We start from the raw sequence: 14336 nt of genomic DNA, 5'->3' as shown, positions 1-14336 counted from the left end.
TCAGCATTTGCTGCCCGACCCTGGGGCCCGTCCAGCTGCCCGCCCGCCCCCTTCCCCCCCACCCCACGTAGTGAGCAGCCTGCACAGGAGCAGCCGGGGGTCCCCACGAGATGCTCAGAGGCCGGAGAGTTAGGAGCCCAGACTCGGGTGCGCGGGGTGAGGCTCCGTGGCCCCGTCACGACCGAGGGAGGCGGGTCTGCTGTGTTGTAGGGAAGCCCCGTGTGTGGAGAGGCTGGGGTGGTCTGCCTCCCACAGGAAGCCAGCCAGGATTGCCAAGCCAAGGTCCATCAGGCATGTGAGCATCGCAGACCTCACGGAGCAGGACAACCTCCGCGTCCAGGGGGCTCCTCCCTGGAGGAGGAACGGAGAGAGTCCGCTGTGGGCTCACCCCCCACGAGGCGGGGTCAGTGGGAGGATGCTTCTCGCCAGGGCCCAGGGTGGGCCGTGAGGAATTTGGGGGACCCCGGGCCCTGGCAAATGCTTTCCTCCCCCCACACTGTGGTTGAGAGCGCCCCGCGCCCTGGAAGACCCAACAGAGCAGCACCCGTACCCGATTCGGGCCCTTTAGCCCGCGGCTTGTGGCCACCCTGCAGCGAGGGAGGCTTCCCCGAGCTCAGCCCAGACAGACCACCTGCCTCCAGGCCCCCAGGCACCTGCCAGCTGCCTGGAGGGGGCCGGTCCTGGGCCAGGACTGCAGGTGAGGGAAGGGGAGACCCAAGGGGTGATTCTAGGGGCGTTGGAAGCGCGGGGGACTCGGGGTTTTTCCAGGCCCTGGGCGATGCTGCTGGGGGGCCTGGGCAGAGGCTGGGGAGGTCTCTCGGGCAGGTGAGAGGCCGCGGAGCAGCTGTGTGAGACCCAGCAAGGGGCCTGATTTCTCCTGGCTTCTTCTCTGACGGGACCGAAGGGTGTGTGTCTGGGCCCCTCGAGACCCCCGTCTATCCAACACTGGACAGCAGCCACCCCGTGTCCCATACGGAGGGGCCCCGCTGCACCAGCCCCTTGGCAACCTTTTGGGGGGTTTCCACCCAGAAAACTAGGGTCTGTGTGTGTTTTCGTCCTCCCCCTCGCTTGGGAGGGGGCCGTTGTCACAGCTCAGCTTGGAGCGGCTGTGCTGCTGGAGCTGAGTTCCGGCCTCTCCCACCCAGCGCGGGCGCGGCTGCGTCTCTGTGGCAGATGTCAGCCCCGGGCCACACGCCATGTCCACACCGAACCCTGCATTTGTATCTGGCGCCCTGTTGCCCCGGGAGCTGCACACGCGGGAAGTGCAGGGGGTGCATGGTGGGGAGGGGCAGAGGGCGTTGCTTTAAGCGGAGTGGGAACGTGGCCTCTGCGTTTCTGTGTTTCCCAGAGCGGCACCGGCTGGCCCGGGCCGCCTTCACTGAGGCCCCTAAAATGCACTCAGGTGTCAGTGTCGCCGTGGTGGAGAAGCTTCGATAAAACTACGATCACGCCTGAAGTTCCTCTTCCACGGGACCAGAAAAGCTTAAGGGTTTCCCCTGGGAGGGGGACGGGCCCTCCAGCTCCTTGTGAAGGTTTGCAAGGTTCCTTCACTCCGACTGTGGACACTCACCACGAGCAGTGCCGCGGGCCGTGGGAGAGGAGCCAGGGGCCGTGGGAGGGGAGGGGGACAGAGGGGAAGCAGAGAGCAGGTGGGGCTCCTGTGTCTTTGCACCCGTTTCCCACTCCCCTTCCTCAGCCCACAGGAGACGAGCTCTCATGAATAGTGCACCTTGCAGACATTTGGTTGGTAGAGATCTTAGTGCTAAGCAGGAAGGAGCCATGACCCTGTGTCATACGGCAGGGCACAGATCAGTGATGCAGGGCACAGAGCGGTGACAAGGGGACAGAGTGTTGACACAGGGCACAGAGTGGTGACACAGGATACGGAGTGGTGACACGGGACAGAGCAGTGACACGGGACAGAGCAGTGACAGGACACGGAGCAGTGACAAGGGGACAGGGATTACGGGCTGGTCCTGGCTGAGTCCCAGCACACCCTCGGGACCCCAAGGCCCACAGAAGCCCCGACTGGACCTAATATTTTCTGAGTTGTAAGAGACGTTGAGGAAACCCGCGTCCAGGGGTCTGTTCCCGCCGCCCGCAGGCTTTCCCAGGCTCGTTTTGTGTCGTGTGGACGCGGCAGCTGCCGGTGTCAGAGTCACAACCACGAGCAGAGTTTCGCCTGTGTGGGGCCTCCGGTGAGGGGTGCCATCTGTCTGTGTAGATCTGTCTGTCCCTCTGGGAGGGGTGCAGGGGAGGGGGCCACGGACTCTGTCCAGGCTCCGAGAGGGGCCGGGGGTGGGCGCCCCCCGAGCCCCGAGGGCTCCCACTTTGTTATTGGAAAGCTGCTTGCCGGGATCATGATTATGGTCTCCATCGTCGTCTCTTGCAAGTGAAAGACCACCCCACCCTGGCTGCTAGCAGGACACGAGGTGGGCGGTCCCCTCCCAGCAAAGCCGATGGTGGGCCAGGCTCAGTCAGTAGAAACACCACGAGATGTGCAGATAAACGTCCCCACTTCGTGGCTCGTGTGTCTCACCAGCGGTAGCGGCAGCCACGGGATCAAAGTCTCTGCAGTGGGTGGTTTCCATGTGGCATCGAGTAGATGCGGCCTTGACATGCGCGTGTGGGGTCCTGGCTGCACGGGGTGGCAGGGATAGTCAGGGCTGTAGCACACCTTCGTGTTCTGTGGCTCCCACCCCCACAAGGCCCTGAAGTTAGGGAGAGCGTCCCCCAGGGCACGGGAGTCGGGGAGAGCGTCCCCCAGGGCACGGGAGTCGGGGAGAGCGTCCCCCAGGGCACGGGAGTCGGGGAGAGCGTCCCCCAGGGCACGGGAGTCGGGGAGAGCGTCCCGCAGTGTTCGGATGGCGAAACCCCAGAAGGGAAACAGCCCCGCACTCTGGCTTATCAGCACAGAGTGGGGGTCGCGTGCAGATCTGGGGCATCCGAGCCCTGCCCCTCTGTTCCGCGCGGCCCCCCCAATTCCCTCCTAGATGATTGATCTGTCCAGCGTCCAGTTCGTCATTCTCAGCAGAATATGGGACCGTTTGCCACAGGGTCGCTGCCACAGTGTGACCGGTCCTTTGTCCTTCAGGGCAAGTGAGGGGGTGCTGCTGAGACGCATTCGTTCGCTGGGCCTTGGAAACGTTCCGGTAGTTTCCCGATCCCTGTGGCTCTGGGACTGACACGGAGCCTGTGCTATCCTGTGTGCCCCTGAGCGCAGAAAGGGCCTTCTGCACTGCAGGACTGAGGGGGCTCCGGGGTGGTGGAGGGGGACCCAGGCAGCTGCCTGAGTGGGCAGAGGTCACCGTCAGACATGGACACCTCCCCCCCCCGCCGCCAGTGACCTCTGCCATCCCGCTGGTGCACACAGCATCGTTCAGCCTGGGGAAGGCTGTAGTCCCACCGGCCCGTACCCCGCCACGTCCCCAAGTGCCACTGGGGTCTCTGGCTTCAGACGCTCAGGCCCTGGCCTTCCTGGCCGTCCACCTACATTCTGTCGGAACAGCCCTCGGACTCTCCCGTTTCACAGGTGAGGACACTGAGGCCCAGAGGCGAGAAGTAGCCGGCCGGGGTCACTCGGCTGGCCAGGCGCCGGGCCCGAGCTCAGACCGGGGCTGGCCGCTGCCAGAGAGTCTGAGCTCTGAGCTCCCGTTCCCCATCCACGAGGAGCCCACAGGACCCCGCAATGGTGTTCGCAGGGCCGGAGGAGTGAGTGTAGAGGGCCTCTTGCCCCCCTCTCCCCACCTCGGGACACTGTGCGCAGTGGCCCCTCTTGCTCTCACGTGGCCCGCATGTGCGGGGTCTGCACCGGCGGTGCTGGGCTCCCCCACGTGTGGCCGTGAGCTGCCTTGGTAGTTTGTGCCTGGACTGTGTGCAGCGACCAGTTACGGGGCACCAGCGGTTCTGCCCAGAGAGGAAGCTGAAAATGCCTTTTTTCTTCCCCCGAAATCAAAGAGTATTAGGGTCAGAAAAACCAAATCACAGTGGGTGGGGTAGGCTTCCATTTTGCAGGGGAGAATAGCAGGGCCTGGAGAGGCCGTGTGGCGTGCGTGAGGTCACAGCGTTCGGTGGCCCCCCTGTGCCCACCGTGCTCCCGTGCCAGGCGCCTGCCCCGGGCAGAAACAGGCTTGGGGTGGCGGCTCCCGTCGGTAGAGTGTTTCTCTGTAAGTATCTTAATTGCAGGTACTGGGTTGTCGGGTGCGTTATAACACTCGCGGTCAGTACTGTGTGATAAAGAGACACGCTGCCGCGTAGGATGAAGGTGTCTTTGACGAGGTTCTCACGGCCCCTGCGGCCCGCGCGTGCCCAGGACGCGGCAGGGGCTCCCACACGTGCCCAGGACACGGCAGGGGCTCCCACCCGTGCCCAGGACGCGGCAGGGGCTCCCACACGTGCCCAGGACGCGGCAGGGGCTCCCACCCGTGCCCAGGACGCGGCAGGGGCTCCCACACGTGCCCAGGACGCGGCAGGGGCTCCCACACGTGCCCAGGGCGCGGCAGGGGCTCCCGTGGGGCCCAGGACACGGCAGGGGCTCCCACACGTGCCCAGGACGCGGCAGGGGCTCCTGTGGGGCCCAGGACGCGGCAGGGGCTCCCACACGTGCCCAGGACGCGGCAGGGGCTCCCACCCGTGCCCAGGACGCGGCAGGGGCTCCCACACGTGCCCAGGGCGCGGCAGGGGCTCCCGTGGGGCCCAGGACACGGCAGGGGCTCCCACACGTGCCCAGGACGCGGCAGGGGCTCCTGTGGGGCCCAGGACGCGGCAGGGGCTCCCACACGTGCCCAGGGCGCGGCAGGGGCTCCCACACGTGCCCAGGACGCGGCAGGGGCTCCCACACGTGCCCAGGACGCGGCAGGGGCTCCCGTCGGGCCCAGGACGCGGCAGGGGCTCCCACACGTGCCCAGGACGTGGCAGGGGCTCCCACACGTGCCCAGGACGCGGCAGGGGCTCCCACACGTGCCCAGGACGCGGCAGGGGCTCCCGTGGGGCCCAGGACACGGCAGGGGCTCCCACACGTGCCCAGGGCGCGGCAGGGTCTCCCGTGGGGCCCAGGACGCGGCAGGGGCTCCCACACGTGCCCAGGGCGCGGCAGGGGCTCCCGTGGGGCCCAGGGCGCGGCAGGGGCTCCCACACGTGCCCAGGGCGCGGCAGGGGCTCCGCGGGCCCCAGGCGCCATGTGAGCCAGTCTTGAAGCTGTTTTTCTCCCCGCTGCCCCAGTGTGTCCGCTGCCTCCCACCGTGAGTCACGGTGATTTCGTCTGCCACCCGCGGCCTTGTGAGCGCTACAACCACGGGACCGTGGTAGAGTTCTACTGCGACCCCGGCTACAGCCTCACCAGCGACTACAAGTACATCACCTGCCAGTACGGGGAGTGGTTCCCCTCTTACCAGGTTTACTGCATCAAGTCAGGTGAGCAGCGTGAGGTCACAGCCCCCTCCCTACCCCGGCGTGAGGGACACACGTGATGCGGAAACCCCTCGCGGGGCCCCAGATGCTTCCCCGCCCCGGGGCAGGGCGGTCCTCTGCGCACGGGGTCTCCCCCAGCCCCGTCCCTCCCTCTGAGGAGGCCCCCGGCCCTCGGGCGCCAGCCCGGCCTTTCTCTTCCAATTGATGCGTGTAGAACACAGAAGGTGTAATTGCAGGTAAGACCTGCGCCCACTTGGAAAACCGCAGGCCGTTTGCAAACCTGGGGGCCTCCTAGTTACTAGCAAGATGCTAGCAAACCCACCACCGGTCCCAGGAGCCCAGGGTAGTGACCACAATCTTGGTCTCTCGCACATCTGGTCCCACCCACTCGCCCTGGGGTTTCCTGCCAGAGCACCTGTCCCCTGGCCGCTGTATGTGGGGGAAGCGCTTATTAACCTGGGACATCTGGTGACCCTTGGATGGGAACCCGTTACACGGGGAGGGGGCGGCCCCAAGGGAGGATGGTGGGCGTACACGGGTGGGGGGGCCTGGGCCCCAGGGATGGGGACTCCCCTGGAAGGGCTGCTCCTGCCTTCTCCTGGCAGACGTGTTGACGGTCAGAGGTGGATGAGAGGCCACGGAGGACACATCCCTTTACCCCCCGTCCCTTTCTTCAGCACGGCCGACAGTCCCAGCCCACCCCCCTGCCCTGGGTGCCCAGGGAGAGTGACCCCTGTTCTCTGCCAGAGAAGCAGGTGCGTTTCTCACTGCGCACCAGGCTGTCCGCCCTCCGTACCTGCCGGCAGCCGCACAGAGGCCGCACTGGGGACGGACTTTGGGGTGCGGGAGGGGGTCTGACCGGGGGCAGCACCAACCTGCCTGCGGAGCCCCCCCAGGTCCGATCCATCCAACAAACACACTCGTGCCCGCTCGGCCTCTGGCGCCGCTCTGTTCTCTCCCCGCAGAGCAAACGTGGCCCAGCACTCACGAGACCCTCCTGACCACATGGAAGGTCGTGGCGTTCACGGCGACCAGCGTGTTGCTGGTGCTGCTGCTCGTCATCCTGGCCAGGATGTTCCAGACCAAGTTCAAGGCCCATTTCCCCGTCAGGTCAGTGCCGTGGCCTTCGAGCAGCCAGGAGAAGGTGGTGGGAGCACTGGGTCAGGCCTGGCAGATGGGCGCGCAGGTTGGGGGATGTCTGGGGTCAGAGCACCGAGCTGGGCAGGGCTCAACTCTTCCCACCCACCCCCCACCCCCACCATGTCCTCATGCGCCCCTGGTGGACGGCTCTGGACGGGCGCAGGAGGGGGGAGGGGGTGTCTGCATTCGGAGCACAGAGCTGGGCAGGGCTCAACTTCTTCCTCCCCACCGTGTCCTCGTGCGCCCCTGGTGGACGGCTCCGGGCGGGCGCGGGGGGTGTGGAGATGGACCCACAGAGTCGGGGCTGTGGCCGTGCAGGGCCCCCCGGGGCCCATTGCCATCACCCCTGGGCGGAACTAAGTAGGAGATGCAGGCAAAGGTGTGAGACCCAGCAGAGGTTCCAAACCAACGTGCCAGGGAAGCCTCCGGAAGCAGACAGGGCTCTGGACGGGGTGTGGGGGGTTGGGAAGGACCCGCTGGCCCTCCCCTGGCCGGTGCACACACGGGCTCACACTGGTGCCCCCACCCTCACGGCGGTCGTCCCAGAAGAGGAGCTTGCTGGGAACACGGTGCCCCGGCCTCTCCGACAACCTAGGCGTGACTCTTGACCCCTGCTGCTGGCTGACCACCGTTCCCGGAGGGAGGCGTTGCTGATGTTGTTGGGGGACGAGTTTGTGACCTTCAGGAAACAGAGGCCAGATCACCGGCCAGGCCTCCCCGACACCAGCCACCTCACCCGGAGGGATCTCGAGTGTCCTCAGGCTTGCGTACCCGTGTCAGTCCCTTTGGGACCCCGTGCTTCCAGAAGAAGCTTTGTCTTCACCCGCAGGGCCGGTGTGGCCCCCAGAGTTGTGCGCGCCTTCCTGGAAAGGCGGCTTGACAGTGGGGGAAGCTCCTGGAATGAATCCCTTCCCCCTCTTGCCTCCAGGAAGGTCCAGTCTCTCAAGCTCCTGGCCAGGTGAGGACTGAGGGAGGCCGTGGAGCTGCTTGGTCGGCCCTCAGGCCCCCAGGCTGGCCCCGTGTCGCTGAGCCGTGCACCTGCCCCAGCCACACCCCTGCTGAGATGCCGGCACCTTCTGTGCTCTGTGGCCTCGGTCCTCACATCTGACTTACTAATCGAGGGACTGGGATCTATCGTGAGCAGTCCTAGTATCTACAGAAGACTTAAGGTTGCAGAGGGGGGCTGACGCACAAGTGATTTGTGGCACGTTGGGTGCTTGGGGCCATTTCCCCACGTCTGCTTGGGAGAGAAGCTTCCAGAACATCCACTGCACGAGGAGTTTTTAAAATGTGCCCCGAACTCTTTCATGTGGTGTTTTTCTACCCTCGAGTATTCTCAGTCAGCCACACAGACGACAGCTTTCTCGGGACAAGCCCACAGTGGACTTTTCTCGGGCCACGCGGGGGCGGGGAACATCAGAGAGCGAGGGGCTCGATGGCAGCACGTGGGGGCCGAGCCGCGGCCCGGAGTCGGCGGGTGAGACCAGAGGACGGACGGGCACAGGCTGGGGGCGGGGACACGCAGCCTCTCGCGGGGGGAGCGGGGAGCGTTCCTGGCCAGCTCGCCTTCCCTCCCTGCCCGCCTCCCTCCGTCTCCGGGATTGTGCCCCTCCACCCCGCGCCCGCATCCACACGTGGCATTTCCCGGGGTTTTGGAGCCGGGCCGCGGCAGTCAGCGCTCAGGTCTGCCCGCCGGCTGGGTCCTCCCCTCTGGACATTTATCCTCCGGCTGCGTCACTCAGCGCCAGGGCCCAGCGGAGAACTAGGAAGCCGAGTCAACCAGCCACTCGGGCCCTCTGGGGGACAGACGCAGCGCGGTGGTCAGACCCCCGTCAGGGCGACGGGCCGCACAGGGGCGAGGCCCACAGAGACAGCGGCCACCCTTGGCGGCTGCTGGGTGGGGGGTGGAGGGGCCGCGTAATGACTAAGGTGGCAACGTGGGTTTTCCCTTTTCTACCTTGATGGGAATCGGTGACTTTCACGCTGGAGCAGAAACAAAAACGGAGTCTAAGAAGCGCAGGGTCTAATGTTTCCTCGCGCACCGAGGGCCCCTGGTTTCCCGTTGGCTCCTGGAGCTCCTCCATTTCCAGAGGGCTTCCTGAGCGACCCTGAGGAGGCACAGCGGGATGGGCCACGTAGTCCCCTGCTCAGGGCCGGAGGATGGGGAGGAGGAAGCCTGAGGGGCCAGCGGGGCCCAGACGAAGGGGGACGCTGCTGTCCCAGTGTGGCCGTGGCCCTCAGTGCCACCATCTGCCAGACGGGGCCCCGGAAGAGGCTCAACACGGGCTCTGCTGCCATCACGAGCCTTGGGGGGCCTTCAGTCCTGGGGGGTTCTCGGTTTTGGGGGGCCTCTGCTACACAGGGGGGACTCAGTCCTGGGGGGGGCTCCGCTGCACAGGGTGGGGGTCCTCAGTGTTGGGGAGCCTCCGCTGCACAGGGTGGGGGTCCTCGGTCTTGGGGCCCTCCACTACACAGGGTGGGGGTCCTCAGTGTTGGGGAGCCTCCGCTGCACAGGGTGGGGGTCCTCGGTCTTGGGGGGCCTCCGCTACACAGGGTGGGGGTCCTCGGTCTTGGGGGGCCTTCGCTGCACGGGGGGGGTCCTCAGTCTTGTGGGGCCTCCGCTGACAGGGTGGGCATCCTCGGTCTTGGGGGGCCTCTGCTGCACAGGGTGGGGGTCCTCGGTCTTGGGGGGGCCTTTGCTGCACAGGGTGGGGGTCCTCGGTCTTGGGGGGCCTCCGCTGCACAGGGTGGGGGGCCTCGGTCTTGGGGGGCCTTCACTGCACGGGGGTGGTCCTCAGTCTTGGGGGGCCTCCGCTGCACAGGGTGGGGGTCCTCGGTCTTGGGGGGCCTCCGCTGCACAGGGTGGGGGTCCTCGGTCTTGGGGGGCCTCTGCTGCACAGGGTGGGGGGCCTCGGTCTTGGGGGTCCTCTGCTGCACAGGGTGGGCGTCCTCGGTCTTGGGGGGCCTCCGCTGCACAGGGTGGGGGGACCTCCATCCTGGGGGGTGCTGGGGGCCTCCGTCCTGGGGGCACGCCACTCTGACCTGTCGGCGCCACTCTCCTCGGCACAGGGGGCCTCCCCGGAGCTCCAGCAGCGACCCGGACTTCGTGGTGGTGGACGGGGTTCCCGTCATGCTTCCGTCCTATGATGAGGCCGTGAGCGGCAGCTTGAGGGCCTCAGGCCCTGGGTACCTGGGCTCCGTGGGCCCAGGCTGCCCCTTGCCTGTGGACGACCAGAGCCCCCCGGCATACCCCGGCTCAGGGGACACGGACACGGGCCCAGGGGGCTCAGAGCCCTGTGCCAGCGTCTCAGGCTCCTCCGAGCCGCTCCAGAGTCTGTATTCACCTTCCGCGTGCCCGGGGGGCCCCCGCCCCGACAGCGCTGACACGGGGGCCGGCTCGGCACGGGAGACGGCGTCCAGCAGCCCAGGCATCGACATCGCCGACGGTGAGTGTCCGCCCCGCGCCCGCCCCTGGCCTCTCCTGCGGCTCATTGTTCTCCCTGCGTGAGGCCTGGAGCGAGGCCGTCCTCTCCCACGTGATGGGTGCAGGTTTCAGGAGGCTCCAAGCCGTCAGAGCGGGAAGCCCGCGGTGGACGTTCGTGGTTTCATGGCGTCCGGGCGAGCCAGGGAGCTCTCTGCCCGCTCCGTCCGCTAGGCAGGGCTTGGAAGAGCTTGGTGCCCGGGTCAGCACGCACGCACGCACATGGGAGACCAGGGCGCCTGTGGGGCGGCCCCGAGAAGCCGTGGCACGCAGGCCTCTTGCCGGGACGAAGAAACGGGCACGCGGGCCCAGCACAAGGAAAGGCCGGTGTAGCTCCCGGAGAAGTGGGGGCAACCAGGGTCTCCCGGGGGACGCACAGCACCGCGGGGCACGCGAGGGCCCCAGTCCGGGCGTGTGGTGGCCGCGATGGCCGAGGTGGCCCAGAGACGGGCCTCCTTCCTGCCCGCCCACTGCCTCTGCACAGCATCTCGCCCTCTGGCGGGTCTGACCGCTAGGACACGGGGTCAAGGTCTCAGCACTTTATTTTTCGTGAGCTGGTGTGAGATTTTCCAGCAAAGACGCTGTAATGAGTGCTTTATGTGGTCAGTTTACGTGGAACTTGGCATTTTCTTCTGACACCAGGAATTACAGATACCTCGTTAACAAAGTTTTTGTTCCCAGATCCCTGCAGCTAAGCTGGTAACGGCTCTCCTTTTACAGAGATCCCTCTGATGGAAGAAGATGCCTGACCAGCAGAGGTCCGACCATCTTCCTGCTCCTCGGGGATGTAAACTGTGCGCCCTGGGGTGAGGCCTCAGGGGGACAGAGCTCCGGGGCGCTGGGGGGTTCCAGCTTTGGGGGCCGTGACTCACATCATCCATCGCGGACTCGACTCTGCGGCTGGTAGGCTGGCGGCGGTTTTCACGACAGCGGAGGGTAGCAGGGGGCCCGGGCGGTCCTGGAGAAGGTGTCCAATGTGTCCCTGCTGCGGAGCAATCCCGTGACTTGTGCTGTGGGCGCTGCCTGCCTCCTCTGTCAGCATGTCCCTCACCGACTCGCCCCGAGGTCTGCCGTGCTCGACGCAGGCTCCGTCTGGGGGCTGTGCTTCCCACGGGAGGCCCCTGGGGAAGGCTCCCGGGGGGGGTTGGGGCAACCTCCTTGGCCCGACACTGTACTCAGAGCGGGCGCAGCAGTCCCAGCAAGGGAGGAAGGAAAAGACGAGGGCGGACTCTGCTTTCGGAAGCCTGTCCAGAAGCGGAGTTTCTGCCCTCCAGGCCGTCCTTTGGTGAAGTGTGATGAGCGTCTGTCCACGGACTGGCGCGCAGACGGTGCATCGGTGAGTCTGGTGGCTTTGGGGATGGCCGGATGTGCTCAGACGCGGGGCCTGGCAGGGAACGTTACAAGGTAACGTTTCGTTCAGCGGTTTAAGGATTCGCGTGACCATGCGTCTCAAGAGCCGCGAGCCCCCTCATTACCCGTTACAGCGTCGCCCCCAACAGCCATACAGTTTATTTTCCAAAACAGAGATTTTCTGTACACGTGTTCTTCCTCCAAATAAAGTATGAATGAAGTTGGAGTTTTTCTTTCTATTTTGTCTGCAAAGCAGACGGGCCGCCCAGCCCACACGGCTGTCCCCTCCCTCCAGGGGCCTGCGGCCGCCCACCTACCTGTGCACCTGCTGTGCGGGCCTCCCCCGGGCCCGTTGGGTGCTGTTCCTAAGAAACTGATGGATGAAAAAGTCTCCCAAGTCCTGAAATGTCTCTTCAAATACATGTTCATCTGTGGACTTGGTTTCTTTCTTCCTCTGGGCTTTAGACAAATAGAAACAAAACTCTGATCCATAAAATTGCTACGTGTTTGGAGCGGAGAGAGCTGGGAGCTTGGTCAAATCCTGGTTTATCCAGACGCAGACTGAGTAAAAATTAAAAACAAAGTGACAGTTTGAAGTGTGACTTTAATATCAGGGTGGGGCCAGGCGGGCAGGGGAGGATCAGTGACCTCAGGGTCGGGGCTGAGGGAGGTGGCTGGGAGGGGCCCGAGAGTCCCCCGGGACAGCGAGCGCTGGGCGTGTGGGGAGCAGTGTTACTCACTAGACCTTGTTTGGCACAACTTTGTAGCACGAGCCTCAGAGAAGGAGCTGAATTTTCATCAGTGTTTCTGCTTAAATGCCACCTGGCCTGCCAAGAGGCAGGGGGCAGGGGCGGCTGAGGGGCCGCTGAGGATCCAGCGTGGGCCGCCTCCTCCGGGCAGCCATCCCAGGAGCCCGGTCAGGCCAGGTGCTCCCCAGGTGTTCCCCAGGCCTGCACCTGTCCTCCCTCCCAGCCCCCAAGTGGAGAGCATGTTAGAGACCTCTGGCTAAGTGCCTCCTTTCCTGCGGGACAGCTGGGAAGGGCCCCGGAAAGTGTTCTCCCTCCCAAAGTAGAGAGCGGCCCTCTCACCGGTGAGCCACGTGCAGGGGTGCCGCTCCAGCCCTGCACCTGTGAGGCCGGTCCCGCAGGTGCCACGGACACCCAGGTGTTAGCGGCAGCAGTGTTCTCAGCATCGAGGCCTCTTGGAAGGAGGTGCTGCTTCTCCGCATTAGAGTCTAAACGAGTCCCCTGGACCCCCTCGGTCCCTCTGGTTTCTGGTCACGTCAGTGCCTCACCCACAAATGCTCTTCCCCACGATTGTTTCTGTAGTGAGCCTGTGTGGCAGAAAAGGATGCTCGTGATGGCCCCAGCACGTCTCAATCTTGTCCTCTCTCCGTTTGAAGGTCCCGGCAGCCCCTCTGGGTCCTGGTGCTGCCCTGGGCAGTGGTCGGCAGTCAGGCCAGTGCCCTGAGGCGCTTCAGAGCCCTTTCCACCTCCCTGCCCCAGTCCCAGTAGCTGCACGAGACCGCAGGCCCAGGAGGAGTCCAAGGCTCTCGGGCCACAGCTTCTGCTGGGTCCAGATGCACCTCCTATCCCTGTGCTTCCCCTCTCCGTGCCCCAGGGCCTGGTGCCTGGTGTCCCTGCAGGGACAGCGCAGTGACACGGGAGAGCACGGCTTTGCCACAGCCACCACCTGGCCTCAGATCCTGCCTCCGCCACTAACGGGCCGTGTGTTTGGACGAGGGGTTGCGCCTGGAGCGTCCCGTCTCCTCATGGAGAAATGAGAGCCGGCCCCCTTGGCCTTCCTCGCTGGCCTGTGCTGGGCAGGATAGCAAACGCAGACACGCACGCAGCGCCCAGTAGGCGTTGACAAACGGTGGCTGTTCTCCCCTGGGGCCGAGCGTGTGCGAGGGGTCGTGTGGATGATTTCCGGGCACCTTCCACCTGCCTTGGGCCCCTGCCGCCCGGGGGGGCGGTGCTTGCTGGAGGCCGCCCCCAGCAGATGGGCGGGAGCGTGAGGTCCATTCATGCCCTGGCCTCTCCCCTCCCTGAGCTCTCTGTGCAGAGAAACGTGTCCCGTCCTCTGAATGTTCCAGAAGCTTCTGCTCACGGAGGGCAGGACAACCTCAGGAGTCTCCCGGGGCCTCTGAAGAACCCAGATCAGCTACACAGCAGCCCTGCTTCCCTAATTTTATAGCCTGTCTTGGATTGAAAGCATAAAAGTTAATGCCCGTACGTTCCTGGGTGATAAAGGGGAGAGACCTCACAATAAAGAGGCCTGGTCTGGCAGACAGAACAGGGCCCTGGAGAGAACGGTCCGTTGTCGGGGAGGGTGGGTCCCGGTCACAGTGGCCTTGAAGTCATAAAACTTGACTTAGAGTGAGCGGCATCAGCACAGCAACGTTTAACAGCTGTGGCCAGCAGGGCACAGTCTCCACACTGGGCGAGGAATCAGCCCCTGGGTGCCTTCGACGCACAGTTTTTAGGGCCAGAGGCGTGGCCCAGCCACCTTCGCAGGAGCCGTGGACCCGCCCGGCTGAGAGGCCCATCAGTGCATCCAGAGCTGGTGGGAACCCTGGTCCCTGGTTCTCCAGGCCATGGGATAAACCTACACACCTGGGATATGGGCCGGAGCCTGAGCGGATGAGTACTCAGGGAGCACCTTCTGTGGGCCAGGCCCCGTGGGAGCTCTCTGGGCCGGGCCGGTGCAGAGGGGCTGATAAACGGGCAGCCTCAGACCAGGATACACAGGACACCCAGCCAGGCCTAGGCGCTCGGGGAGACTGCGGCCGCACGCTGGGGGTGGGTGGCAGTCCCCAGGACAGGGGGAGCAGGTTTGTGGCAGAGGGGTGCTGGGGGCCCGGAGGCCAGGAGTTCGGGGCCTGGCGAGGGGAGGGAGGGCGGGCAGGCAGAGGTGTGACTGGCAGCACAGCTGGGCCGGGCCACGAGCCGGGTGC

At 65.4% G+C, this 14336-nt stretch overlaps 1 protein-coding gene across 3 annotated transcripts in view; it reads left to right on the top strand.

The window, feature by feature from the left end:
• SUSD4 (sushi domain containing 4) overlaps positions 1–11606 on the top strand; it is a 93888-nt gene extending 82282 nt beyond the window's left edge. For 2 of the 3 annotated variants that reach the window (XM_058702165.1, XM_058702167.1), the window contains 5 exons: positions 5221–5412; positions 6375–6519; positions 7478–7507; positions 9619–9995; positions 10751–11606. In XM_058702165.1, the coding sequence (XP_058558148.1) occupies positions 5221–5412; positions 6375–6519; positions 7478–7507; positions 9619–9995; positions 10751–10779 (773 nt within the window). In that variant the 3' untranslated portion in view covers positions 10780–11606. The remainder of the gene's footprint in view (positions 1–5220; positions 5413–6374; positions 6520–7477; positions 7508–9618; positions 9996–10750) is intronic. The other variant, XM_058702166.1, reaches the window with a different exon arrangement.
• Positions 11607–14336: the final 2730 nt, after the last annotated feature.

The sequence above is a fragment of the Neofelis nebulosa genome, chromosome 15 (genome assembly GCF_028018385.1).
Source record: "Neofelis nebulosa isolate mNeoNeb1 chromosome 15, mNeoNeb1.pri, whole genome shotgun sequence".
Classification (NCBI taxonomy): domain Eukaryota; kingdom Metazoa; phylum Chordata; class Mammalia; order Carnivora; family Felidae; genus Neofelis; species Neofelis nebulosa.
Note: the sequence above shows the minus strand (reverse complement) of the source record. Positions and strands in the feature narration are given on the sequence as shown.